Here is a 26,175-nt window from a genome sequence, read left to right on the forward strand (position 1 = left end):
GTGTGTGTCACGCAGTAGGCTCGTCCGGTGGGTGTGCCTTGTTACTGCGCAGCTCCCTGGGAATCGTAGTAGAGACCGTGACTGTGTGTAAAACTGGGCGGTTAGTTGTGTGTGATTTTATTTTCTCTGCTTTGAAGTGGCGGGCAATATGTTTGTACGCGCCTAACAGAGAAACCGATCGCTCAGCTTTTTTTGAAAGTCTTGAATCTTATTTAAATTCTGAAAGAATGATTCTAATGCTTGGTGATTTTAACTGTGTTTGTTTTTCTGCCGATAGAATAAAGAATGAACCGTTACGTGATAATAGTGCCATGAAATTAAGCGCGATAGTTCAGGATCACTGCCTAGAAGACATTGGTCATATTGCAGCTGGCGGAAAACGGCCACATTTCACTCACTTCCAACGCGCAAGCCATGCACGCTTGGACAGGTTATACGTATCTGCAAATATAGTGCCGCTGTGCCAAGATTACAACGTAAAACATGTTTCGTTCAGTGATCACAGTTTGGTTATGTTTTCCTTAGGAGCAAAGCACAAAGGGTCATCATTCAGTTGGACACTTTGGAAATTTAATGATAAGCTTATGAACAATGATAACTTTGTGAGCAAAGCAAAAGAATGCATAGAAAGACTACTGTCTAAAACGGATAGTTTCATCGCTGAATGGGAGCTGTTCAAACAAGAGATTAAGATCATTGCAATCGAGAGGGCATGCGCACTACGCCGCAGTGAAAGAAACGAAGAAACTGTGCTCCGTAGTCAATTAGACTATTTGCTGAACGCAGAAAGCACACAACCAGGGGCATTAAATAATATAATTAAGGATGTCAAAAATAAACTGGAAGCAATAGATGTCGAAAGATATAAAGGAGCCATTGTTCGCGCTCGTGGCGAAAGACTGTGGTTGGGAGAAACGCCTACTAAGCGCTCACTAGCGGATGAGAAAAGTTATGCCGTCAAAAATGAAATAAAAGAAATACAGTACGAGGGCGTTATAACAAAAGACAAACGGATAATTGAACTTGCTTTTGTAGAGTACTTTAAAAATCTGTTAGGTCATAAAATTGATATTGAAACCGGCTTTGAAAATGATTACCTTCACTTAATGCCAAGGTTAGACGATGACGTGAAGACCCGCCTTGAAGCAGACATTACCGTACGCGAAATTGAAGACGCAATTGATGAGTTATCCGTAGGCAAATCTCCAGGCCCGGATGGCTTAAGCAGTTGTTTCTACAAAGCTTTTAAAGTGGATCTGGCAAAAGCCCTGCATCATGTAATAACCGAAGCATATAATGAAAATGCAGTGCCCCTATCTTTCAACTGTTCTCACGTTGTATTAATACCCAAGACAGATGACCCAGTTAAACTTCTATCGGTTTCGTCCTATCGACCGATAAGCTTAAGCAATGTAGATTACAAAATATATATGAAAGTACTGGCCAAAAGATTACAAACCGTGATCACAGTTTTGGTAGGACCCCACCAGACATGTGGGATCAGGGGACGCTCGATATTTACTAACATTCATGTTACCAGAAGTGTACTTGAATACTGCGATGACTTTTCAGAACGGGTAGCAATGCTACAGCTTGATCTAGAAAAAGCTTTCGATCGTGTATCACATCAAATTCTTTTTAGTCTTTTGGAGTATATTAATGTTGGGTTTGTGATTGCGACTGGTGTGAAAATGTGTTACACTCACAGTTCAGCAAGCATAATTGTAAACAAAAGTGTCAGCGAAAGTTTCAAAGTTCAGTGTAGTATTAGGCAAGGGTGTCCATTATCTTCATTATTGTTTGCAATTTTTCTCGAACCTTTCTGCTTAAAGGTTCTTAATAATGACACTATGCATGGCTTCAAATTACTCACAAGTGAAGTTAAAATACTGTGTTATGCTGACGACATAGCAGTCTTCTGTGGCGATAAGGAAAGCGTTAAGGAGACCGTTAAAGAAGCAGAAATTTTTTGCTCGCACACGGGCAGTATGATAAATTGGAACAAATGTTTAGGCTTCTGGCATGGGCCGTGGGAAAACACCTCTGATTATTTCGCTAACATGAAATGGACTGTGACACCTGTCAAATATCTCGGAGTGCCCTTAGAACATTATCGCGATACAACGCAATACTGGAACGAGGAAACGAAACGTGTTAGGGAACAAACAGATAAATGGGGTGGGCGGGATTTCTCCGTTTTCGCGCGTGCCACAGTTTGCAACGTGTTTTTAGTCGCGAAAGTGTGGTATGTTCTTCAAGTGCTTTGTATGTCTCGTACCAACGTGCAGAAGTTGCACAGAGTCTTTGCAGTGTTCGTGTGGCGTTCAACATGGGAAAGATGCAGCAGAACTAATTTATTTCGATCAGTCCGTAGCGGCGGACTAAGTTTATGTCATTTATTTCTCAAACAAGTTGTGTCAAGATTTATTTTTTTGCGCGACCAAAATAACGGATTTCTGCGAACAATTTTACAATTACGAATGAGTGATGTAATTCCTGAATACGTTGTATCAAATGTCACAAAAAAAGGGAGTGTTCGCGGCTTTCTTCGTGAGGTCGTTATGTCTTTTCGGATGCTAAAGGTGAGATTCTCAATGGAGTACCTAAGTAATGTACCTAAAAAGCGTTTATACAAGGATCTGATTGATATTATGTTGCCAGTGCCCATATATCGTGCCATGTATTGTGTAGGTTCGGAAGGTGACGTGTTGAAACGTGTTAAAAAAATGACAGTCCGCTCCTCAGTTAAGACGTTCTTCTTTCAGCTCCATACCAATACCTTGCCAGTTAAACCATGGTTGCAAGAGAGAGGACTGTTCGTACCGTGGTCAGTTAATTGTCTCATTTGTTCAAAGCCTGAGACAATAGAACACATTTTCTTAGACTGCAGGGATGCAATATTCCACTGGGATGTCTTGCAAAGAACGCTGAAAAAAGAGCTCCCTATATCACCCTACGGTATCCGCTTTCTCCCAGTTGAAAAAGAAAACGACGTGCCCTATGACATGATCATGACGCTGAGCCTACACAGCATATGGAAAACACGAATGGCCGTACGAAATGCTGATGTGGATGGCAAACCAGCCAGACAATTTTTTATTGAAAGTGTTTCTCAAATAAGAGACGTGTATAAATCTCAGGCTGAACCACCAGAATGGTTACCTGTACTGGATACACTGGTGACCTTAAAGCGTTTTTAACATGTGCATTTCGAGAAGTATATGTAATGACTATGTAACACTTTGTTTTGTTCTTACCTTAGTATGGTGAATGTACTGCATCTTTGATTATCCGGCAATAAAGAAAAAAAAAAAAAAAAAAAAAAGGGGTGTAGCTCAGTGGTACAGCGCTTGCTTCGCATGTGAGAAGTCCCGGGTTCAAACCCCGGCACCTCCAGTGTGGTGTAAAATTAAACTTTTTATCACTTTATTTCGCAACACAAAGTAAGCAATCCAATTATTTTAAAAAAAACGATGCTACGTCACTTCCACATAAGTAAGTAATACTCGAATTTCTCGCGCTGCCTTTCACAAATGCAAGTCCTCACAAGCGCCGTTTCTTTAACGACAACACTAGGATGGCTGCAGGCACATCAGGTGACCAGCAATAAGATTAATCGAAAGGAAGCTTTTTCCACTTCCTAGCGGCTGCTGGCTTTGAAGAACAATAAATCGTCCACACATGACACCCTTCATTATTCCGGGGGTGTAGCTCAGTGGTAGAGCGCTCGCTTCGCATGTGAGAAGTCCCGGGTTCAAACCCCGGCACCTCCAGTGTGGTGTAAAATTAAACTTTTTATCACTTTATTTCGCAACACAAAGTAAGCAATCCAATTATTTAAAAAAAAAACGATGCTACGTCACTTCCACATAAGTAAGTAATACTCGAATTTCTCGCGCTGCCTTTCACAAATCCACGTCCTCACAAGCGCCGTTTCTTTAACGACAACTCTAGGATGACTGCAGGCACATCAGGTGACCAGCAACAAGATTAATCGAAAAGAAGCTTTTTCCACTTCCTAGCGGCTGCTGGCTTTGAAGAACAATAAATCGTCCACACATGACACCCTTTATTATTCCGGGGGTGTAGCTCAGTGGTAGAGCGCTTGCTTCGCATGTGAGAAGTCCCGGGTTCAAACCCCGGCACCTCCAGTGTGGTGTGAAATTAAACTTTTTATCACTTTATTTCGCAACACAAAGTAAGCAATCCAATTATTAAAAAAAAACGATGCTACGTCACTTCCATATAAATATGTAATACGCGCATTTCTCGCGCTGTTTTCACAAATCCACGTCCTCACAAGCGCCGTTTCTTTAACGACAACGCTAGTATGACTGCAGGCACATCAGGTGTGCAGCAACAAGATTAATCGAAAAGAAGCTTTTTCCACTTCCTAGCGGCTGCTGGCTTTGAAGAACAATAAATCGTCCACACATGACACCCTTTATTATTCCGGGGGTGTAGCTCAGTGGTAGAGCGCTCGCTTCGCGTGTGAGAAGTCCCGGGTTCAAACCCCGGCACCTCCAGTGTGGTGTGAAATTAAACTTTTTATCACTTTATTTCGCAACACAAAGTAAGCAATCCAATTATTTAAAAAAGCACGATGCCACGTCACTTCCACATAAGTAAGCAATACTCGCATTTCTCGCGCTGGCTTTCACAACTCCACGTCCTCACAAGCGCCGTTTCTTTAACGACAACGCTAGGATGACTGCAGGCACATCAGCTGTGCAGCAACAAGATTAATCGAAAAGAAGCTTTTTCCACTTTCTAGCGGCTGCTGGCTTTGAAGAACAATAAATCGTCCACACATGACACCCTTTATTATTCCGGGGGTGTAGCTCAGTCATGCATTCTGCATCCGGCAGCCGAGCTGTTCGGATCGTAGGGTCATGGCCTCTTCCGGGGCAGCGACAGCGGCCTCCTTTGGTCGCGGAAACAGGATTACAGAAGATGATAAGGAATATCCGTTCATTTTGCCTCAACTGCCAAAAGGACGAGTTGCGATTAACACCGTGTTTTTGCACGGTGATGTGCGTGCGAGACCATACAAAGTCGAAGATTTCAGGGATGCCCTACTGCCGACGGGCCTTCTGCCGGACGTGGTATGCATAGGGGCGTACCAGATAAATCACGTCTGGGCGGTGACCCTGAATGATGCGACTGCGACGAAAAGACTGGTTTCCCTAAAGGACCTGCAAGTGAAGGGACGACGATGCGTCATCGTGGACCCGCAGGACCAGCAGGTGAAGCTTAGGCTTCACTGGCTGTTGTACGGAGTGGCTGACGAGGACGTCCGGACAGCGTTCGCGGCTTTCGGCAAGGTGGAAGAGGTGAGCCGGGAGCGGTGGCGAGTCGAAGGCATGGGAAGCAAGACGTCGACCACCAGGACGGTGCTCCTGAAGCTAAAGAACGGCGTCAAAGTTGAGGACCTTCCGCATCAGGTCCGCGTCGGCGGAGAGTTGGCCTTGGTGGTTGTGCCCGGTCGACCCATGCAGTGCCTGCGCTGCCAAGGCACGGGGCACGTCCGCCGAGAGTGTAAAGTCCCACGCTGTTCCAGGTGCAGACGTTTCGGCCACGTTGACGCTGACTGCGTCAAATCCTACGCCGCCGTGACAGGACCAGCAGCGACTGACGTTGCTGAGGAGCACGTCATGGACGTGGTTGAGACGGAGGCCGCCGCCAAAGGAACTGGAGACTTGGTCTCGACAGCCACACTTGGAGGGTCATCTACCGCTGGCGCTGAAGGCACGGTGGCTGAGGCTGCCGAGAAGACGGGCAAACCGGTACAGGTCCTGCCTGCAGTGAGCCTTGCTACGGGGGGCGTTAACGAAGACGCACCCGACAACGACACGATAGCAATGCTGCAGGACAAGGAAGTCAATGACGGTGAGCGGACTGCGATTATTGGTGCCCCAGTCAAGCGCCCCCACGACGAGGCCAAGGACAAGGACGGCGGTGCCACCAGCACCAGCGAGGGGCCGCCGACGAAGGCGCCTCAAGGAAGGCGGATGGGCTACAAGCCAAAACCCAATGTACCACCTGGAAAGAAGCCTGCGGGCAAAACGGCCACGCTTGACGACACAAACAAGCCGGGAGGTCCCGGAGACGGCTAGCCGAGGGCTAGTCGTGAACGGTAAGCACCATGCTCCGGGCCTGCTTTTCTCGCTAGCTGAAAATGGCTGAAATACCGTCCCTTATTATTGCCACATTGAACGTGCGAGGCTTGGCGGCTAGTCGTAGGCAAAGTCAGGTCCTACGGTTGGTCACTGACCACAACTTAGACGTACTAGCCGTCCAAGAGACTAAGGTTGATGGAGAGGAGCAGACCGGGAGCATGGTGCGACGATTCACGCACAGATATTTTGCGGTGGTTAGTCATGCGGTAGGCACGTCCGGGGGGTGCATTCTGTTCGTCAAGAAGCTGCCTGGACTGCAGATTCAAAGTGTATGTTCCTGTGAATCCGGAAGGATTGTTTTTTGCGATGTCGTGATATGTAATGTTGAATTCCGTGTCATATGCGTCTACGCTCCGAATTCAGTCGAGGAGCGTGTCTCCTTTTTTTCTAACCTTTCTAAGCATGTCCGCAGTGATAAGCGCGTTATTTTGTTAGGGGACTTTAATTGTGTGTTAAATGCCAGAGACCGAGTGAATAATGCAGGTGTGCGCGACAAAAGCAGTAGCGTATTATCAAATCTAATAGGGGAAAATGAACTTGACGATGTTTTCGAGTGTCTGGAAGGGGGGCGTGAAGTGACTTTTACTCGTTTTCAGGGTAGTAGTCATGCACGACTGGATCGAATGTACATGTCGTTGGACATGATTCCAAGATGCCACAGTTATTGTGTAGTGCCCGTGTCGTTTTCGGACCACTGCCTCGTAAAATGTCACATAGGTGTAGTGAAAACGAAACATGCTTTTAATTGGGATCTATGGAAAATGAATGCCTTGTTACTAAATGATCAGTGGTTTGTAAAAGCAGTAAGGGATGCGGTTAACGAAGTATTCGATGATGCAACGGAAACAATAGCGGAGAAGTGGGAATGTTTTAAACAGAAGGTTAAAATTAAAGCCATAGAAAGATCGAGTTGCATAAAATTCGAGAGGGAAATGAAAGAAAAGGGCTTAAGAAGACTGCTTGAGCAGCTGATAACGCTTGAGTGTAGAGAGCCTGGTACGTACAAAGACGACGTGCGAAACATCACGGAAGAACTTGAACAGTTCGACAAAGAGCGTTATCAAGGCGCTATCGTGCGTGCGCGAGCAGATGCACTAGTGGCAGGGGAGACGCCCACGAAAAGGGCGCTGGGTCTTGAGAAGGCGCACGGACGGCGAAACCACATCGATAAAATTCTAATGAACGGGACTGTCGTTGAAGACAGTGAGAGCATTGGGAGCGCCTTCTTCGAGTACTACCAGTCACTCTTTGCCTTTCAGGCAGCGAATGTAGGGGGTTTTAAAGCGGATTTTCTTAATCTGATGCCGCGAATAAGTGATGATACCAAAGAACGATTAGAAGCCAAAATAACTGAGGGGGAAGTAGAAAAGGCAATCGACGATTTGAACCTTGGAAAGTCGCCTGGACCTGATGGCCTCTGCGCTGGGTGGTATAAGGCGTTTAAGAGAGAATTGGCTCCATTGTTGGCAGAGGTATTAAATGACGCGTATCAGCAGAAATGTTTGCCCCCTTCATTTGGAAAAGCGCACACCATACTAATACCTAAGAGCGATCAAACAGATAAACTAAAATTAGTGACATTCTATAGGCCAATATCACTAACAAATGTTGATTACAAGATATTTATGAAGATTTTAGCTACCAGACTCCAAGGCGTCATCAAAGAAATAGTTGGAGACCATCAAACTTGTGGCATCAGAGGGCGAACTATTTTTTCTAACATTCATAAGATGCGATCTGTTCTCGAGTGCTGTGACGTCACCGGAGGTGGCGTTGCAGTTCTTCAGCTCGATCTCGAGAAAGCTTTCGATTGTGTCGCGCATGTTATTTTGTTTGCCATCTTGGATCACGTTAATGTCGGTTCCATCATCACTGAGGGCGTGGCCTTGGCGTACAAGAATTGCACAACTAGATTAATTGTTAATAAGTCACTGGGGGCCCCCATTAACATTATGCGTTCAGTGCGCCAAGGCTGTCCCCTCAGTCCACTTCTGCTTGCTATTTATATAGAGGCCATGTGTGTGGCAATAAATGAAAATGACAAAATACGTGGTTTTAGATTGGCAGCGACAGAAGTGAAGCTACTGGCGTATGCAGACGATATTGCAGTGTGTTGCATAGATAAACCAAGTGTAACCGAAGCAATATCTGTAGTAAATCATTTCTGTGAAGTCACGAGTAGCAGAGTAAATTGGAGGAAATCCCTAGGGCTGTGGCACGGGAACTGGCTTTCCGCACCGGACTATTTCGCGAATGTGACCTGGGTGAAAACTCCGATGAGGTATCTCGGTGTTCCCCTAGACAGTTACAATAACAGTGATGAATATTGGAGGAACCAGACAAGTGACATGAAAGAAAAAGCAGACAAATGGAAGGGTACTAACCTGTCTGTTTTTGCAAGAGCGACAGTTTGCAACATCTTTTTAATTGCCAAGTTATACTATGTTATGCAAGCGTTGTATTGTTCTAGACTGAACGTGCAAAGGCTGCACAGAGTGTTTGCGGTTTTCATATGGGGTTCAACATGGGAAAGGTGCAGCCGAACAAATTTGTTCAGAAGAGTGAAAGACGGGGGTGTGGGATTAGCCCATCTTTTTGTTCGACAACTGGTCAACCGATTTTTCTTTTTCCGGGATGTGCGCGATCCTTTTCTTCGCACCGTATGTCAGCTCAGATTAAGCAACACATTGCCGGCACATGTTGTCACAACGGCAAGCATGAATGGAACACTTCGTGGCTATCTTAAGGAAGTGGCCGACAGTGTCCGTTTCCTTACGGTTCGGTTTTCAAATGATTACCTATGTCAAGTGAAAAGGAAAACGCTGTATAAAGACGTGTGTGATATTGTATTCCCAGTGCCGCTATACAGAGCCATATACAGTGGAGAGCAAGGACAGGACGTTCTTAAACGGGTGAAACGCATGCAGGTGCCACCAGGGGTAAAATCCTTTTTCTTTAAGCTCCACACGGGAACCCTGTCCGTGAAGACGTTTATGGAAGAACGGGGCTGTCTCGTACCGTGGGGTTCTCACTGCTTGATCTGCAAGAAACCCGAAACCATAGATCATGTCTTCTTGCACTGCTGGGCTGCTGTGTTCTTTTGGGACGTCTTGAAGCGAACCCTGAAGAAAGAATTACCTGTAAACCCCCAAGGGATCAGGTATCTGCCTATTAAGGATGAAGACGGCGTCCCATATGACTTCATTATGTTGAATGCTCTCCACTGTATATGGCGGTCTCGAATGGCTGGGTACCACTGCGATCCCGACGCACGGCCGGTTCATATATATTTCAGAGAATGTATGTCGCGGTTTGTTGATGTACAAAAAATGCAAGAATGTGCACCGGATTGGCTGTCGAGACTTGAAGCTCTCACAGCCATGAAGGAATTTTAATTTGACAACGCCGTTCCTATACGGACGGATGGCATTATCGTAATTTTTTTTTCGCTATTTTGCATTTCTGAAGTGTGTGTAATATTTGTATTTTCTGTGTTATGTCAAAGACCGGCATTAAATAAAAAAAAAAAGGGGGTGTAGCTCAGTGGTAGAGCGCTCGCTTCGCATGTGAGAAGTCCCGGGTTCAAACCCCGGCACCTCCAGTGTGGTGTGAAATTAAACTTTCTATCACTTTATTTCGCAACACAAAGTAAGCAATCCAATTATTAAAAAAAAACGATGCTACGTCACTTCCATATAAATATGTAATACTCGCATTTCTCGCGCTGGCTTTCACAACTCCACGTCCTCACAAGCGCCGTTTCTTTAACGACAACACTAGGATGACTGCAGGCACATCAGGTGACCAGCAATAAGATTATACGAAAAGAAGCTTTTTCCACTTCCTAGCGGCTGCTGGCTTTGAAGAACAATAAATCGTCCACACATGACACCCTTTATTATTCCGGGGGTGTAGCTCAGTGGTAGAGCGCTCGCTTCGCATGTGAGAAGTCCCGGGTTCAAACCCCGGCACCTCCAGTGTGGTGTGAAATTAAACTTTTTATCACTTTATTTCGCAACACAAAGTAAGCAATCCAATTATTTAAAAAAAACGATGCTACGTCACTTCCATATAAATATGTAATACTCGCATTTCTCGCGCTGGCTTTCACAACTCAACGTCCTCACAAGCGCCGTTTCTTTAACGACAACACTAGGATGACTGCAGGCACATCAGGTGACCAGCAACAAGATTAATCGAAAAGAAGCTTTTTCCACTTCCTAGCGGCTGCTGGCTTTGAAGAACAATAAATCGTCCACACATGACACCCTTTATTATTCCGGGGGTGTAGCTCAGTGGTAGAGCGCTCGCTTCGCATGTGAGAAGTCCCGGGTTCAAACCCCGGCACCTCCAGTGTGGTGTGAAATTAAACTTTTTATCACTTTATTTCGCAACACAAAGTAAGCAATCCAATTATTTAAAAAAAAACGATGCTACGTCACTTCCACATGAGTAAGTAATACTCGAATTTCTCGCGCTGCCTTTCACAAATGCAAGTCCTCACAAGCGCCGTTTCTTTAACGACAACGCTAGTATGACTGCAGGCACATCAGGTGTGCAGCAGCAAGATTAATCGAAAAGAAGCTTTTTCCACTTTCTAGCGGCTGCTGGTTTTGAAGAACAATAAATCGTCCACACATGACACCCTTTATTATTCCGGGGGTGTAATCAGTGGTAGAGCGCTCGCTTCGCATGTGAGAAGTCGCGGGTTCAAACCCCGGCACCTCCAGTGTGGTGTAAAATTAAACTTTTTATCACTTTATTTCGCAACACAAAGTAAGCAATCCAATTATTAAAAAAAAACGATGCTACGTCACTTCCATATAAATATGTAATACGCGCATTTCTCGCGCTCTTTTCACAACTCAACGTCCTGACAAGCGCCGTTTCTTTAACGACAACACTAGGATGACTGCAGGCACATCAGGTGTGCAGCAACAAGATTAATCGAAAGGAAGCTTTTTCCACTTCCTAGCGGCTGCTGGCTTTGAAGAACAATAAATCGTCCACACATGACACCCTTTATTATTCCGGGGGTGTAGCTCAGTGGTAGAGCGCTCGCTTCGCATGTGAGAAGTCCCGGGTTCAAACCCCGGCACCTCCAGTGTGGTGTGAAATTAAACTTTCTATCACTTTATTTCGCAACACAAAGTAAGCAATCCAATTATTAAAAAAAAACGATGCTACGTCACTTCCATATAAATATGTAATACGCGCATTTCTCGCGCTCTTTTCACAACTCAGCGTCCTGACAAGCGCCGTTTCTTTAACGACAACACTAGGATGACTGCAGGCACATCAGGTGTGCAGCAACAAGATTAATCGAAAAGAAGCTTTTTCCACTTCCTAGCGGCTGCTGGCTTTGAAGAACAATAAATCGTCCACACATGACACCCTTTATTATTCCGGGGGTGTAGCTCAGTGGTAGAGCGCTCGCTTCGCATGTGAGAAGTCCCGGGTTCAAACCCCGGCACCTCCAGTGTGGTGTGAAATTAAACTTTTTATCACTTTATTTCGCAACACAAAGTAAGCAATCCAATTATTTAAAAAAGCACGATGCCACGTCACTTCCACATAAGTAAGCAATACTCGCATTTCTCGCGCTGGCTTTCACAACTCCACGTCCTGACAAGGGCCGTTTCTTTAACGACAACACTAGGATGACTGCAGGCACATCAGGTGTGCAGCAACAAGATTAATCGAAAAGAAGCTTTTTCCACTTCCTAGCGGCTGCTGGCTTTGAAGAACAATAAATCGTCCACACATGACACCCTTTATTATTCCGGGGGTGTAGCTCAGTGGTAGAGCGCTCGCTTCGCATGTGAGAAGTCGCGGGTTCAAACCCCGGCACCTCCAGTGTGGTGTAAAATTAAACTTTCTATCACTTTATTTCGCAACACAAAGTAAGCAATCCAATTATTAAAAAAAAACGATGCTACGTCACTTCCATATAAATATGTAATACGCGCATTTCTCGCGCTCTTTTCACAACTCAACGTCCTGACAAGCGCCGTTTCTTTAACGACAACACTAGGATGACTGCAGGCACATCAGGTGTGCAGCAACAAGATTAATCGAAAAGAAGCTTTTTCCACTTCCTAGCGGCTGCTGGCTTTGAAGAACAATAAATCGTCCACACATGACACCCTTTATTATTCCGGGGGTGTAGCTCAGTGGTAGAGCGCTCGCTTCGCATGTGAGAAGTCGCGGGTTCAAACCCCGGCACCTCCAGTGTGGTGTAAAATTAAACTTTCTATCACTTTATTTCGCAACACAAAGTAAGCAATCCAATTATTAAAAAAAAACGATGCTACGTCACTTCCATATAAATATGTAATACGCGCATTTCTCGCGCTCTTTTCACAACTCAACGTCCTGACAAGCGCCGTTTCTTTAACGACAACACTAGGATGACTGCAGGCACATCAGGTGTGCAGCAACAAGATTAATCGAAAGGAAGCTTTTTCCACTTCCTAGCGGCTGCTGGCTTTGAAGAACAATAAATCGTCCACACATGACACCCTTTATTATTCCGGGGGTGTAGCTCAGTGGTAGAGCGCTCGCTTCGCATGTGAGAAGTCCCGGGTTCAAACCCCGGCACCTCCAGTGTGGTGTGAAATTAAACTTTCTATCACTTTATTTCGCAACACAAAGTAAGCAATCCAATTATTAAAAAAAAACGATGCTACGTCACTTCCATATAAATATGTAATACGCGCATTTCTCGCGCTCTTTTCACAACTCAACGTCCTGACAAGCGCCGTTTCTTTAACGACAACACTAGGATGACTGCAGGCACATCAGGTGTGCAGCAACAAGATTAATCGAAAGGAAGCTTTTTCCACTTCCTAGCGGCTGCTGGCTTTGAAGAACAATAAATCGTCCACACATGACACCCTTTATTATTCCGGGGGTGTAGCTCAGTGGTAGAGCGCTCGCTTCGCATGTGAGAAGTCCCGGGTTCAAACCCCGGCACCTCCAGTGTGGTGTGAAATTAAACTTTTTATCACTTTATTTCGCAACACAAAGTAAGCAATCCAATTATTAAAAAAAAACGATGCTACGTCACTTCCATATAAATATGTAATACACGCATTTCTCGCGCTCTTTTCACAACTCAACGTCCTGACAAGCGCCGTTTCTTTAACGACAACACTAGGATGACTGCAGGCACATCAGGTGTGCAGCAACAAGATTAATCGAAAGGAAGCTTTTTCCACTTCCTAGCGGCTGCTGGCTTTGAAGAACAATAAATCGTCCACACATGACACCCTTTATTATTCCGGGGGTGTAGCTCAGTGGTAGAGCGCTCGCTTCGCATGTGAGAAGTCCCGGGTTCAAACCCCGGCACCTCCAGTGTGGAGTAAAATTAAACTTTTTATCACTTTATTTCGCAACACGAAGTAAGCAATCCAATTATTTAAAAAAAGCGATGTTACGTCACTTCCATATAGATATGTAATACTCGCATTTCTCGCGCTGGCTTTCACAGATCCACGTCCTCACAAGCGCCGTTTCTTTAACGACAACGCTAGGATGACTGCAGGCACATCAGGTGTGCAGCAATAAGATTTATCGAAAGGAAGCTTTTTCCACTTCCTAGCGGCTGCTGGCTTTGAAGAACAATAAATGGTCCACACATGACACCCTTTGTCATTCCGGGGGTGTAGCTCAGTGGTAGAGCGCTTGCTTCGCATGTGAGAAGTCCTGGGTTCAAACCCCGGCACCTCCAGTGTGGTGTAAAATTAAACTTTCTATCACTTTATTTCGCAACACAAAGTAAGCAATCCAATTATTTAAAAAAAACGATGCTACGTCACTTCCACATAAGTAAGTAATACTCGAATTTCTCGCGCTGCCTTTCATAAAACCACGTCCTCGCAAGCGCCGTTTCTTTAACGACAACGCTAGGATGACTGCAGGCACATCAGGTGTGCAGCAATAAGATTAATCGAAAAGAAGCTTTTTCCACTTTCTAGCGGCTGCTGGCTTTGAAGAACAATAAATCATCCACACATGACACCCTTTGTCATTCCGGGGGTATAGGTCAGTGGTAGAGCGCTCGCTTCGCATGTGAGAAGTCCCGGGTTCAAACCCCGGCACCTCCAGTGTGGTGTGAAATTAAACTTTTTATCACTTTATTTCGCAACACAAAGTGAGCAATCCAATTATTAAAAAAAAAACGATGCTACGTCACTTCCATATAAATATGTAATACTCGCATTTCTCGCGCTGGCTTTCACAACTCCACGTCCTCACAAGCGCCGTTTCTTTAACGACAACACTAGGATGACTGCAGGCACATCAGGTGACCAGCAATAAGATTAATCGAAAGGAAGCTTTTTCCACTTCCTAGCGGCTGCTGGCTTTGAAGAACAATAAATCATCCACACATGACACCCTTTATTATTCCGGGGGTGTAGCTCAGTGGTAGAGCGCTTGCTTCGCATGTGAGAAGTCCTGGGTTCAAACCCCGGCACCTCCAGTGTGGTGTAAAATTAAACTTTTTATCACTTTATTTCGCAACACAAAGTAAACAATCCAATTATTTAAAAAAGAACGGTGCCACGTCACTTCCACATAAGTAAGCAATACTCGCATTTCTCGCGCTGGCTTTCACAACTCCACGTCCTCACAAGCGCCGTTTCTTTAACGACAACACTAGGATGACTGCAGGCACATCAGGTGTGCAGCAACGAGATTAATCGAAAAGAAGCTTTTTCCACTTCCTAGCGGCTGCTGGCTTTGAAGAACAATAAATCATCCACACATGACACCCTTTATTATTCCGGGGGTGTAGCTCAGTGGTAGAGCGCTCGCTTCGCATGTGAGAAGTCCCGGGTTCAAACCCCGGCTCCTCCAGTGTGGTGTAAAATTAAACTTTTTGTCACTTTATTTCGCAACACAAAGTAAGCAATCCAATTATTAAAAAAAAACGATGTTACGTCACTTCCATATAAATATGTAATACTCGTATTTCTCGCGCTGGCTTTCACAACTCCACGTCCTCACAAGCGCCGTTTCTTTAACGACAACACTAGGATGACTGCAGGCACATCAGGTGTGCAGCAACAAGATTAATCGAAAAGAAGCTTTTTCCACTTCCTAGCGGCTGCTGGCTTTGAAGAACAATAAATCATCCACACATGACACCCTTTGTCATTCCGGGGGTGTAGCTCAGTGGTAGAGCGCTTGCTTCGCATGTGAGAAGTCCTGGGTTCAAACCCCGGCACCTCCAGTGTGGTGTAAAATTAAACTTTCTATCACTTTATTTCGCAACACAAAGTAAGCAATCCAATTATTTAAAAAAAACGATGCTACGTCACTTCCACATAAGTAAGTAATACTCGAATTTCTCGCGCTGCCTTTCATAAAACCACGTCCTCGCAAGCGCCGTTTCTTTAACGACAACGCTAGGATGACTGCAGGCACATCAGGTGTGCAGCAATAAGATTAATCGAAAAGAAGCTTTTTCCACTTTCTAGCGGCTGCTGGCTTTGAAGAACAATAAATCATCCACACATGACACCCTTTGTCATTCCGGGGGTATAGGTCAGTGGTAGAGCGCTCGCTTCGCATGTGAGAAGTCCCGGGTTCAAACCCCGGCACCTCCAGTGTGGTGTGAAATTAAACTTTTTATCACTTTATTTCGCAACACAAAGTGAGCAATCCAATTATTAAAAAAAAAACGATGCTACGTCACTTCCATATAAATATGTAATACTCGCATTTCTCGCGCTGGCTTTCACAACTCCACGTCCTCACAAGCGCCGTTTCTTTAACGACAACACTAGGATGACTGCAGGCACATCAGGTGACCAGCAATAAGATTAATCGAAAGGAAGCTTTTTCCACTTCCTAGCGGCTGCTGGCTTTGAAGAACAATAAATCATCCACACATGACACCCTTTATTATTCCGGGGGTGTAGCTCAGTGGTAGAGCGCTTGCTTCGCATGTGAGAAGTCCTGGGTTCAAACCCCGGCACCTCCAGTGTGGTGTAAAATTAAACTTTTTATCACTTTATTTCGCAACACAAAGTAAACAATCCAATTATTTAAAAAAGAACGGTGCCACGTCACTTCCACATAAGTAAGCAATACTCGCATTTCTCGCGCTGGCTTTCACAACTCCACGTCCTCACAAGCGCCGTTTCTTTAACGACAACACTAGGATGACTGCAGGCACATCAGGTGTGCAGCAACGAGATTAATCGAAAAGAAGCTTTTTCCACTTCCTAGCGGCTGCTGGCTTTGAAGAACAATAAATCATCCACACATGACACCCTTTATTATTCCGGGGGTGTAGCTCAGTGGTAGAGCGCTCGCTTCGCATGTGAGAAGTCCCGGGTTCAAACCCCGGCTCCTCCAGTGTGGTGTAAAATTAAACTTTTTGTCACTTTATTTCGCAACACAAAGTAAGCAATCCAATTATTAAAAAAAAACGATGTTACGTCACTTCCATATAAATATGTAATACTCGTATTTCTCGCGCTGGCTTTCACAACTCCACGTCCTCACAAGCGCCGTTTCTTTAACGACAACACTAGGATGACTGCAGGCACATCAGGTGTGCAGCAACAAGATTAATCGAAAAGAAGCTTTTTCCACTTCCTAGCGGCCGCTGGCTTTGAAGAACAATAAATCATCCACACATGACACCCTTTATTATTCCGGGGGTGTAGCTCAGTGGATTCCACTTCCGGCCACCGCCGTGAACGGTCGGGGAATGTTTCGCTCCTCTGGGGCGGTGTCAGCGGCTATGTCTAGCCGTGGAAACCGGAATGCAGCCAGTGCCAACCAGGATTATGAAATCATTTTACCTACTCTACCAATCGGTCGTATTGTTTTGAACACTGTATTTTTTCATGCGGATGTTCGTGGAAGACCCTACCGTGTAGAAGATATTCGTGATGCACTTGGTGCTTTGGCAATGCTCCCTGACGTTGAAGCGTTAGGGGCATACCAAATGAACCACGTGTGGGCGGTGACGCTGAAGACTACGGAGGCTAAGAATAGGCTGCTTTCTGCAACTGAAGTGACCGTGAAGGAGCGCCGTTGTCTCATCGTAGATCCAAACAACCAGGATGTTCGACTAAAGCTGCATTGGGTCCTGCATTATGTGGACGACGAAGACATACGGACCGCTTTTGCACCCTACGGAAAAGTCACCGAAGTCGCACGAGAGGGATGGCGAACGGAAGGGTTATCGGACAAAGGCTCTACAACGCGTATTATCAGTCTTCAGCTCAAGGCAGGCTACACGAAGGAAGACATCCCACATCAACTACGAGTAGCAGGTGATCTCACGCTAGTCGTAGTGGCTGGAAGAGCTCCACTCTGCCTACGGTGTAAAGGGACTGGCCACATACGACGCGAATGTCGTGTTCCTCGGTGCGCGCTGTGCAGACGTTTTGTTCACGCTGAGGAAGAGTGCGTGAAGACTTATGCGAAGGTTACAGGCCGATCTGCGTGGGACGACAACGCAGAGCTACAAATGGATGAATCGGAAGCTGAGGATGTTTCCACCAGCAAGACCAGAGAACCCGAACACGTGGAAACGCCCCCTTCGTCGCATTCGCCCAACGTAAACAAAGAGAAAAAGGATAACGGTGAGCAAGTTGTACAACCTTTGGTGCCTCCTGCGACGAAAACCAGTGCGACCAACAGTTCAGGAAAAAAACCCATCAAGAGCCAGTCAACGCCTTTGGAGAAATCCGAAGATGTCGACATGAAGGATTTGAAGAACGGTGCAGGGAAGAGAACACGCGAGGAAACACCAGCAGCGAACGCGGCCTCAAACGAGCCCACTGCCGGCGAGCCACCCCCTAAAGCGGCCCAAGGGCGCCGCACGAGCTTCAAGCCAAAGCCCAACGTACCACTGGACCGTCATATTCCGGGGGGCACGTAGCCCCCTGGATCAGTGAAGCCCGGGTCAGCCTCCTGGTCCCGAAGCTACACATGCTAAAAGTGGGCGAGGACAAGCTAAGGGGCTGGAACCCCAGTTCCTTCTTTCTAAGACATTCATGGTGTGTTTGCCCATGGCAACTGAAGATAGAAAAGCTTCCAGTCAAAATTTTCAGCCTCTCACAGAACAAGGTGAGTGCCATGCGACCTGTTTGATCATTCTCAGAAATGGCAGTAAAACTTGACGCGCCACTTAGCATAGGCACGTTAAACGTGCGGGGCCTTTCTACAAGGCGTCGACAGTACCAAGTAAGCCGTCTTTTAATGGAAAATGACCTTGATATCGTAGCAATTCAAGAAACCAAAGTCGAAAGCCAAGATCAAACAGATCGCATGGTAGAACCTTTTACTCGACGGTACTATGTATGTGTGTGTCACGCAGTAGGCTCGTCCGGTGGGTGTGCCTTGTTACTGCGCAGCTCCCTGGGAATCGTAGTAGAGACCGTGACTGTGTGTAAAACTGGGCGGTTAGTTGTGTGTGATTTTATTTTCTCTGCTTTGAAGTGGCGGGCAATATGTTTGTACGCGCCTAACAGAGAAACCGATCGCTCAGCTTTTTTTGAAAGTCTTGAATCTTATTTAAATTCTGAAAGAATGATTCTAATGCTTGGTGATTTTAACTGTGTTTGTTTTTCTGCCGATAGAATAAAGAATGAACCGTTACGTGATAATAGTGCCATGAAATTAAGCGCGATAGTTCAGGATCACTGCCTAGAAGACATTGGTCATATTGCAGCTGGCGGAAAACGGCCACATTTCACTCACTTCCAACGCGCAAGCCATGCACGCTTGGACAGGTTATACGTATCTGCAAATATAGTGCCGCTGTGCCAAGATTACAACGTAAAACATGTTTCGTTCAGTGATCACAGTTTGGTTATGTTTTCCTTAGGAGCAAAGCACAAAGGGTCATCATTCAGTTGGACACTTTGGAAATTTAATGATAAGCTTATGAACAATGATAACTTTGTGAGCAAAGCAAAAGAATGCATAGAAAGACTACTGTCTAAAACGGATAGTTTCATCGCTGAATGGGAGCTGTTCAAACAAGAGATTAAGATCATTGCAATCGAGAGGGCATGCGCACTACGCCGCAGTGAAAGAAACGAAGAAACTGTGCTCCGTAGTCAATTAGACTATTTGCTGAACGCAGAAAGCACACAACCAGGGGCATTAAATAATATAATTAAGGATGTCAAAAATAAACTGGAAGCAATAGATGTCGAAAGATATAAAGGAGCCATTGTTCGCGCTCGTGGCGAAAGACTGTGGTTGGGAGAAACGCCTACTAAGCGCTCACTAGCGGATGAGAAAAGTTATGCCGTCAAAAATGAAATAAAAGAAATACAGTACGAGGGCGTTATAACAAAAGACAAACGGATAATTGAACTTGCTTTTGTAGAGTACTTTAAAAATCTGTTAGGTCATAAAATTGATATTGAAACCGGCTTTGAAAATGATTACCTTCACTTAATGCCAAGGTTAGACGATGACGTGAAGACCCGCCTTGAAGCAGACATTACCGTACGCGAAATTGAAGACGCAATTGATGAGTTATCCGTAGGCAAATCTCCAGGCCCGGATGGCTTAAGCAGTTGTTTCTACAAAGCTTTTAAAGTGGATCTGGCAAAAGCCCTGCATCATGTAATAACCGAAGCATATAATGAAAATGCAGTGCCCCTATCTTTCAACTGTTCTCACGTTGTATTAATACCCAAGACAGATGACCCAGTTAAACTTCTATCGGTTTCGTCCTATCGACCGATAAGCTTAAGCAATGTAGATTACAAAATATATATGAAAGTACTGGCCAAAAGATTACAAACCGTGATCACAGTTTTGGTAGGACCCCACCAGACATGTGGGATCAGGGGACGCTCGATATTTACTAACATTCATGTTACCAGAAGTGTACTTGAATACTGCGATGACTTTTCAGAACGGGTAGCAATGCTACAGCTTGATCTAGAAAAAGCTTTCGATCGTGTATCACATCAAATTCTTTTTAGTCTTTTGGAGTATATTAATGTTGGGTTTGTGATTGCGACTGGTGTGAAAATGTGTTACACTCACAGTTCAGCAAGCATAATTGTAAACAAAAGTGTCAGCGAAAGTTTCAAAGTTCAGTATAGTATTAGGCAAGGGTGTCCATTATCTTCATTATTGTTTGCAATTTTTCTCGAACCTTTCTGCTTAAAGATTCTTAATAATGACACTATGCATGGCTTCAAATTACTCACAAGTGAAGTTAAAATACTGTGTTATGCTGACGACATAGCAGTCTTCTGTGGCGATAAGGAAAGCGTTAAGGAGACCGTTAAAGAAGCAGAAATTTTTTGCTCGCACACGGGCAGTATGATAAATTGGAACAAATGTTTAGGCTTCTGGCATGGGCCGTGGGAAAACACCTCTGATTATTTTGCTAACATGAAATGGACTGTGACACCTGTCAAATATCTCGGAGTGCCCTTAGAACATTATCGCGATACAACGCAATACTGGAACGAGGAAACGAAACGTGTTAGGGAACAAACAGATAAATGGGGTGGGCGGGATTTCTCCGTTTTCGCGCGTGCCACAGTTTGCAACGTGTTTTTAGTCGCGAAAGTGTGGTATGTTCTTCAAGTGCTTTGTATGTCTCGTACCAACGTGCAGAAGTTGCACAGAGTCTTTGCAGTGTTCGTGTGGCGTTCAACATGGGAAAGATGCAGCAGAACTAATTTATTTCGATCAGTCCGTAGCGGCGGACTAAGTTTATGTCATTTATTTCTCAAACAAGTTGTGTCAAGATTTATTTTTTTGCGCGACCAAAATAACGGATTTCTGCGAACAATTTTACAATTACGAATGAGTGATGTAATTCCTGAATACGTTGTATCAAATGTCACAAAAAAAGGGAGTGTTCGCGGCTTTCTTCGTGAGGTCGTTATGTCTTTTCGGATGCTAAAGGTGAGATTCTCAATGGAGTACCTAAGTAATGTACCTAAAAAGCGTTTATACAAGGATCTGATTGATATTATGTTGCCAGTGCCCATATATCGTGCCATGTATTGTGTAGGTTCGGAAGGTGACGTGTTGAAACGTGTTAAAAAAATGACAGTCCGCTCCTCAGTTAAGACGTTCTTCTTTCAGCTCCATACCAATACCTTGCCAGTTAAACCATGGTTGCAAGAGAGAGGACTGTTCGTACCGTGGTCAGTTAATTGTCTCATTTGTTCAAAGCCTGAGACAATAGAACACATTTTCTTAGACTGCAGGGATGCAATATTCCACTGGGATGTCTTGCAAAGAACGCTGAAAAAAGAGCTCCCTATATCACCCTACGGTATCCGCTTTCTCCCAGTTGAAAAAGAAAACGACGTGCCCTATGACATGATCATGACGCTGAGCCTACACAGCATATGGAAAACACGAATGGCCGTACGAAATGCTGATGTGGATGGCAAACCAGCCAGACAATTTTTTATTGAAAGTGTTTCTCAAATAAGAGACGTGTATAAATCTCAGGCTGAACCACCAGAATGGTTACCTGTACTGGATACACTGGTGACCTTAAAGCGTTTTTAACATGTGCATTTCGAGAAGTATATGTAATGACTATGTAACACTTTGTTTTGTTCTTACCATAGTATGGTGAATGTACTGCATCTTTGATTATCCGGCAATAAAGAAAAAAAAAAAAAAAGGGGGTGTAGCTCAGTGGTAGAGCGCTTGCTTCGCATGTGAGAAGTCCCGGGTTCAAACCCCGGCACCTCCAGTGTGGTGTAAAATTAAACTTTTTATCACTTTATTTCGCAACACAAAGTAAGCAATCCAATTATTTTAAAAAAAACGATGTACGTCACTTCCACATAAGTAAGTAATACTCGAATTTCTCGCGCTGCCTTTCACAAATGCAAGTCCTCACAAGCGCCGTTTCTTTAACGACAACACTAGGATGGCTGCAGGCACATCAGGTGACCAGCAATAAGATTAATCGAAAGGAAGCTTTTTCCACTTCCTAGCGGCTGCTGGCTTTGAAGAACAATAAATCGTCCACACATGACACCCTTCATTATTCCGGGGGTGTAGCTCAGTGGTAGAGCGCTCGCTTCGCATGTGAGAAGTCCCGGGTTCAAACCCCGGCACCTCCAGTGTGGTGTAAAATTAAACTTTTTATCACTTTATTTCGCAACACAAAGTAAGCAATCCAATTATTAAAAAAAAAAACGATGCTACGTCACTTCCACATAAGTAAGTAATACTCGAATTTCTCGCGCTGCCTTTCACAAATCCACGTCCTCACAAGCGCCGTTTCTTTAACGACAACACTAGGATGACTGCAGGCACATCAGGTGACCAGCAACAAGATTAATCGAAAAGAAGCTTTTTCCACTTCCTAGCGGCTGCTGGCTTTGAAGAACAATAAATCGTCCACACATGACACCCTTTATTATTCCGGGGGTGTAGCTCAGTGGTAGAGCGCTTGCTTCGCATGTGAGAAGTCCCGGGTTCAAACCCCGGCACCTCCAGTGTGGTGTGAAATTAAACTTTTTATCACTTTATTTCGCAACACAAAGTAAGCAATCCAATTATTAAAAAAAAACGATGCTACGTCACTTCCATATAAATATGTAATACGCGCATTTCTCGCGCTGTTTTCACAACTCAACGTCCTCACAAGCGCCGTTTCTTTAACGACAACACTAGGATGGCTGCAGGCACATCAGGTGACCAGCAATAAGATTAATCGAAAGGAAGCTTTTTCCACTTCCTAGCGGCTGCTGGCTTTGAAGAACAATAAATCGTCCACACCTGACACCCTTTATTATTCCGGGGGTGTAGCTCAGTGGTAGAGCGCTTGCTTCGCATGTGAGAAGTCCCGGGTTCAAACCCCGGCACCTCCAGTGTGGTGTGAAATTAAACTTTCTATCACTTTATTTCGCAACACAAAGTAAGCAATCCAATTATTAAAAAAAAACGATGCTACGTCACTTCCATATAAATATGTAATACTCGCATTTCTCGCGCTGTTTTCACAAATCCACGTCCTCACAAGCGCCGTTTCTTTAACGACAACGCTAGTATGACTGCAGGCACATCAGGTGTGTGCAGCAACAAGATTAATCGAAAAGAAGCTTTTTCCACTTCCTAGCGGCTGCTGGCTTTGAAGAACAATAAATCGTCCACACATGACACCCTTTATTATTCCGGGGGTGTAGCTCAGTGGTAGAGCGCTCGCTTCGCGTGTGAGAAGTCCCGGGTTCAAACCCCGGCACCTCCAGTGTGGTGTGAAATTAAACTTTTTATCACTTTATTTCGCAACACAAAGTAAGCAATCCAATTATTTAAAAAAGCACGATGCCACGTCACTTCCACATAAGTAAGCAATACTCGCATTTCTCGCGCTGGCTTTCACAACTCCACGTCCTCACAAGCGCCGTTTCTTTAACGACAACGCTAGGATGACTGCAGGCACATCAGCTGTGCAGCAACAAGATTAATCGAAAAGAAGCTTTTTCCACTTTCTAGCGGCTGCTGGCTTTGAAGAACAATAAATCGTCCACACATGACACCCTTTATTATTCCGGGGGTGTAGCTCAGTCATGCATTCTGCATCCGGCAGCCGAGCTGTTCGGATCGTAGGGTCATGGCCTCTTCCGGGGCAGCGACAGCGGCCTCCTTTGGTCGCGGAAACAGGATTACAGAAGATGATAAGGAATATCCGTTCATTTTGCCTCAACTGCCAAAAGGACGAGTTGCGATTAACACCGTGTTTTTGCACGGTGATGTGCGTGCGAGACCATACAAAGTCGAAGATTTCAGGGATGCCCTACTGCCGACGGGCCTTCTGCCGGACGTGGTATGCATAGGGGCGTACCAGATAAATCACGTCTGGGCGGTGACCCTGAATGATGCGACTGCGACGAAAAGACTGGTTTCCCTAAAGGACCTGCAAGTGAAGGGACGACGATGCGTCATCGTGGACCCGCAGGACCAGCAGGTGAAGCTTAGGCTTCACTGGCTGTTGTACGGAGTGGCTGACGAGGACGTCCGGACAGCGTTCGCGGCTTTCGGCAAGGTGGAAGAGGTGAGCCGGGAGCGGTGGCGAGTCGAAGGCATGGGAAGCAAGACGTCGACCACCAGGACGGTGCTCCTGAAGCTAAAGAACGGCGTCAAAGTTGAGGACCTTCCGCATCAGGTCCGCGTCGGCGGAGAGTTGGCCTTGGTGGTTGTGCCCGGTCGACCCATGCAGTGCCTGCGCTGCCAAGGCACGGGGCACGTCCGCCGAGAGTGTAAAGTCCCACGCTGTTCCAGGTGCAGACGTTTCGGCCACGTTGACGCTGACTGCGTCAAATCCTACGCCGCCGTGACAGGACCAGCAGCGACTGACGTTGCTGAGGAGCACGTCATGGACGTGGTTGAGACGGAGGCCGCCGCCAAAGGAACTGGAGACTTGGTCTCGACAGCCACACTTGGAGGGTCATCTACCGCTGGCGCTGAAGGCACGGTGGCTGAGGCTGCCGAGAAGACGGGCAAACCGGTACAGGTCCTGCCTGCAGTGAGCCTTGCTACGGGGGGCGTTAACGAAGACGCACCCGACAACGACACGATAGCAATGCTGCAGGACAAGGAAGTCAATGACGGTGAGCGGACTGCGATTATTGGTGCCCCAGTCAAGCGCCCCCACGACGAGGCCAAGGACAAGGACGGCGGTGCCACCAGCACCAGCGAGGGGCCGCCGACGAAGGCGCCTCAAGGAAGGCGGATGGGCTACAAGCCAAAACCCAATGTACCACCTGGAAAGAAGCCTGCGGGCAAAACGGCCACGCTTGACGACACAAACAAGCCGGGAGGTCCCGGAGACGGCTAGCCGAGGGCTAGTCGTGAACGGTAAGCACCATGCTCCGGGCCTGCTTTTCTCGCTAGCTGAAAATGGCTGAAATACCGTCCCTTATTATTGCCACATTGAACGTGCGAGGCTTGGCGGCTAGTCGTAGGCAAAGTCAGGTCCTACGGTTGGTCACTGACCACAACTTAGACGTACTAGCCGTCCAAGAGACTAAGGTTGATGGAGAGGAGCAGACCGGGAGCATGGTGCGACGATTCACGCACAGATATTTTGCGGTGGTTAGTCATGCGGTAGGCACGTCCGGGGGGTGCATTCTGTTCGTCAAGAAGCTGCCTGGACTGCAGATTCAAAGTGTATGTTCCTGTGAATCCGGAAGGATTGTTTTTTGCGATGTCGTGATATGTAATGTTGAATTCCGTGTCATATGCGTCTACGCTCCGAATTCAGTCGAGGAGCGTGTCTCCTTTTTTTCTAACCTTTCTAAGCATGTCCGCAGTGATAAGCGCGTTATTTTGTTAGGGGACTTTAATTGTGTGTTAAATGCCAGAGACCGAGTGAATAATGCAGGTGTGCGCGACAAAAGCAGTAGCGTATTATCAAATCTAATAGGGGAAAATGAACTTGACGATGTTTTCGAGTGTCTGGAAGGGGGGCGTGAAGTGACTTTTACTCGTTTTCAGGGTAGTAGTCATGCACGACTGGATCGAATGTACATGTCGTTGGACATGATTCCAAGATGCCACAGTTATTGTGTAGTGCCCGTGTCGTTTTCGGACCACTGCCTCGTAAAATGTCACATAGGTGTAGTGAAAACGAAACATGCTTTTAATTGGGATCTATGGAAAATGAATGCCTTGTTACTAAATGATCAGTGGTTTGTAAAAGCAGTAAGGGATGCGGTTAACGAAGTATTCGATGATGCAACGGAAACAATAGCGGAGAAGTGGGAATGTTTTAAACAGAAGGTTAAAATTAAAGCCATAGAAAGATCGAGTTGCATAAAATTCGAGAGGGAAATGAAAGAAAAGGGCTTAAGAAGACTGCTTGAGCAGCTGATAACGCTTGAGTGTAGAGAGCCTGGTACGTACAAAGACGACGTGCGAAACATCACGGAAGAACTTGAACAGTTCGACAAAGAGCGTTATCAAGGCGCTATCGTGCGTGCGCGAGCAGATGCACTAGTGGCAGGGGAGACGCCCA

General features: G+C 45.7%; 3 protein-coding genes and 27 non-coding genes across 30 annotated transcripts; all 30 read left to right on the forward strand.

Moving 5' to 3' along the window:
- Nucleotides 1-1,888: 1,888 nt before the first annotated feature.
- On the forward strand, nt 1,889-3,511 carry LOC129384715 (uncharacterized). Its single transcript, XM_072286790.1, has one exon. The coding sequence runs from the start codon at nt 1,989-1,991 to the stop codon at nt 3,198-3,200; it is 1,212 nt and encodes a 403-aa protein (XP_072142891.1). The 5' UTR covers nt 1,889-1,988; the 3' UTR covers nt 3,201-3,511.
- On the forward strand, nt 3,325-3,396 carry TRNAA-CGC (transfer RNA alanine (anticodon CGC)). Its single transcript has one exon. It is a non-coding gene; the product is annotated as a tRNA-Ala (tRNA).
- A 190-nt stretch (nt 3,512-3,701) lies between the features above and the next one.
- Nucleotides 3,702-3,773, forward strand: TRNAA-CGC (transfer RNA alanine (anticodon CGC)). The gene has a single exon. It is a non-coding gene; the product is annotated as a tRNA-Ala (tRNA).
- A 306-nt stretch (nt 3,774-4,079) lies between these two features.
- TRNAA-CGC (transfer RNA alanine (anticodon CGC)) lies at nt 4,080-4,151 on the forward strand. Its single transcript has one exon. It is a non-coding gene; the product is annotated as a tRNA-Ala (tRNA).
- Nucleotides 4,152-4,454: 303 nt separating this feature from the next.
- Nucleotides 4,455-4,526, forward strand: TRNAA-CGC (transfer RNA alanine (anticodon CGC)). The gene has a single exon. It is a non-coding gene; the product is annotated as a tRNA-Ala (tRNA).
- A 5,182-nt stretch (nt 4,527-9,708) lies between these two features.
- TRNAA-CGC (transfer RNA alanine (anticodon CGC)) lies at nt 9,709-9,780 on the forward strand. Its single transcript has one exon. It is a non-coding gene; the product is annotated as a tRNA-Ala (tRNA).
- Nucleotides 9,781-10,084: 304 nt separating this feature from the next.
- Nucleotides 10,085-10,156, forward strand: TRNAA-CGC (transfer RNA alanine (anticodon CGC)). The gene has a single exon. It is a non-coding gene; the product is annotated as a tRNA-Ala (tRNA).
- Nucleotides 10,157-10,460: 304 nt separating this feature from the next.
- Nucleotides 10,461-10,532, forward strand: TRNAA-CGC (transfer RNA alanine (anticodon CGC)). The gene has a single exon. It is a non-coding gene; the product is annotated as a tRNA-Ala (tRNA).
- Nucleotides 10,533-11,211: 679 nt separating this feature from the next.
- Nucleotides 11,212-11,283, forward strand: TRNAA-CGC (transfer RNA alanine (anticodon CGC)). The gene has a single exon. It is a non-coding gene; the product is annotated as a tRNA-Ala (tRNA).
- A 303-nt stretch (nt 11,284-11,586) lies between these two features.
- TRNAA-CGC (transfer RNA alanine (anticodon CGC)) lies at nt 11,587-11,658 on the forward strand. The gene has a single exon. It is a non-coding gene; the product is annotated as a tRNA-Ala (tRNA).
- Nucleotides 11,659-11,963: 305 nt separating this feature from the next.
- Nucleotides 11,964-12,035, forward strand: TRNAA-CGC (transfer RNA alanine (anticodon CGC)). Its single transcript has one exon. It is a non-coding gene; the product is annotated as a tRNA-Ala (tRNA).
- A 303-nt stretch (nt 12,036-12,338) lies between these two features.
- On the forward strand, nt 12,339-12,410 carry TRNAA-CGC (transfer RNA alanine (anticodon CGC)). The gene has a single exon. It is a non-coding gene; the product is annotated as a tRNA-Ala (tRNA).
- A 303-nt stretch (nt 12,411-12,713) lies between these two features.
- TRNAA-CGC (transfer RNA alanine (anticodon CGC)) lies at nt 12,714-12,785 on the forward strand. The gene has a single exon. It is a non-coding gene; the product is annotated as a tRNA-Ala (tRNA).
- A 303-nt stretch (nt 12,786-13,088) lies between these two features.
- On the forward strand, nt 13,089-13,160 carry TRNAA-CGC (transfer RNA alanine (anticodon CGC)). Its single transcript has one exon. It is a non-coding gene; the product is annotated as a tRNA-Ala (tRNA).
- Nucleotides 13,161-13,463: 303 nt separating this feature from the next.
- TRNAA-CGC (transfer RNA alanine (anticodon CGC)) lies at nt 13,464-13,535 on the forward strand. Its single transcript has one exon. It is a non-coding gene; the product is annotated as a tRNA-Ala (tRNA).
- Nucleotides 13,536-13,839: 304 nt separating this feature from the next.
- On the forward strand, nt 13,840-13,911 carry TRNAA-CGC (transfer RNA alanine (anticodon CGC)). The gene has a single exon. It is a non-coding gene; the product is annotated as a tRNA-Ala (tRNA).
- A 304-nt stretch (nt 13,912-14,215) lies between these two features.
- TRNAA-CGC (transfer RNA alanine (anticodon CGC)) lies at nt 14,216-14,287 on the forward strand. The gene has a single exon. It is a non-coding gene; the product is annotated as a tRNA-Ala (tRNA).
- A 305-nt stretch (nt 14,288-14,592) lies between these two features.
- TRNAA-CGC (transfer RNA alanine (anticodon CGC)) lies at nt 14,593-14,664 on the forward strand. The gene has a single exon. It is a non-coding gene; the product is annotated as a tRNA-Ala (tRNA).
- A 305-nt stretch (nt 14,665-14,969) lies between these two features.
- TRNAA-CGC (transfer RNA alanine (anticodon CGC)) lies at nt 14,970-15,041 on the forward strand. Its single transcript has one exon. It is a non-coding gene; the product is annotated as a tRNA-Ala (tRNA).
- A 304-nt stretch (nt 15,042-15,345) lies between these two features.
- TRNAA-CGC (transfer RNA alanine (anticodon CGC)) lies at nt 15,346-15,417 on the forward strand. Its single transcript has one exon. It is a non-coding gene; the product is annotated as a tRNA-Ala (tRNA).
- A 304-nt stretch (nt 15,418-15,721) lies between these two features.
- TRNAA-CGC (transfer RNA alanine (anticodon CGC)) lies at nt 15,722-15,793 on the forward strand. Its single transcript has one exon. It is a non-coding gene; the product is annotated as a tRNA-Ala (tRNA).
- A 305-nt stretch (nt 15,794-16,098) lies between these two features.
- TRNAA-CGC (transfer RNA alanine (anticodon CGC)) lies at nt 16,099-16,170 on the forward strand. Its single transcript has one exon. It is a non-coding gene; the product is annotated as a tRNA-Ala (tRNA).
- A 305-nt stretch (nt 16,171-16,475) lies between these two features.
- On the forward strand, nt 16,476-16,547 carry TRNAA-CGC (transfer RNA alanine (anticodon CGC)). The gene has a single exon. It is a non-coding gene; the product is annotated as a tRNA-Ala (tRNA).
- Nucleotides 16,548-16,895: 348 nt separating this feature from the next.
- Nucleotides 16,896-18,087, forward strand: LOC126528455 (uncharacterized). The gene has a single exon (XM_050176340.3). It carries the CDS (start codon nt 16,906-16,908, stop codon nt 18,085-18,087), a length of 1,182 nt encoding a protein of 393 aa, XP_050032297.2. The 5' UTR covers nt 16,896-16,905.
- A 2,404-nt stretch (nt 18,088-20,491) lies between these two features.
- LOC126528464 (uncharacterized) lies at nt 20,492-21,917 on the forward strand. The gene has a single exon (XM_050176350.3). It carries the CDS (start codon nt 20,499-20,501, stop codon nt 21,708-21,710), a length of 1,212 nt encoding a protein of 403 aa, XP_050032307.2. The 5' UTR covers nt 20,492-20,498; the 3' UTR covers nt 21,711-21,917.
- Nucleotides 21,829-21,900, forward strand: TRNAA-CGC (transfer RNA alanine (anticodon CGC)). Its single transcript has one exon. It is a non-coding gene; the product is annotated as a tRNA-Ala (tRNA).
- Nucleotides 21,918-22,204: 287 nt separating the features above from the next.
- TRNAA-CGC (transfer RNA alanine (anticodon CGC)) lies at nt 22,205-22,276 on the forward strand. Its single transcript has one exon. It is a non-coding gene; the product is annotated as a tRNA-Ala (tRNA).
- Nucleotides 22,277-22,582: 306 nt separating this feature from the next.
- Nucleotides 22,583-22,654, forward strand: TRNAA-CGC (transfer RNA alanine (anticodon CGC)). Its single transcript has one exon. It is a non-coding gene; the product is annotated as a tRNA-Ala (tRNA).
- A 303-nt stretch (nt 22,655-22,957) lies between these two features.
- Nucleotides 22,958-23,029, forward strand: TRNAA-CGC (transfer RNA alanine (anticodon CGC)). The gene has a single exon. It is a non-coding gene; the product is annotated as a tRNA-Ala (tRNA).
- A 305-nt stretch (nt 23,030-23,334) lies between these two features.
- On the forward strand, nt 23,335-23,406 carry TRNAA-CGC (transfer RNA alanine (anticodon CGC)). The gene has a single exon. It is a non-coding gene; the product is annotated as a tRNA-Ala (tRNA).
- Nucleotides 23,407-26,175: the final 2,769 nt, after the last annotated feature.

The sequence above is a fragment of the Dermacentor andersoni genome, chromosome 3 (assembly GCF_023375885.2).
Source record: "Dermacentor andersoni chromosome 3, qqDerAnde1_hic_scaffold, whole genome shotgun sequence".
Lineage (NCBI taxonomy): Eukaryota > Metazoa > Arthropoda > Arachnida > Ixodida > Ixodidae > Dermacentor > Dermacentor andersoni.

What these genes read in the sequence shown, in the direction of transcription:
- LOC126528464 (XM_050176350.3), top strand. Translation starts at nt 20,499, where the DNA reads ATGATAAATTGGAACAAATGTTTAGGCTTCTGGCATGGGCCGTGGGAA.
- LOC126528455 (XM_050176340.3), top strand. Translation starts at nt 16,906, where the DNA reads ATGTTTCGCTCCTCTGGGGCGGTGTCAGCGGCTATGTCTAGCCGTGGA.
- LOC129384715 (XM_072286790.1), top strand. Translation starts at nt 1,989, where the DNA reads ATGATAAATTGGAACAAATGTTTAGGCTTCTGGCATGGGCCGTGGGAA.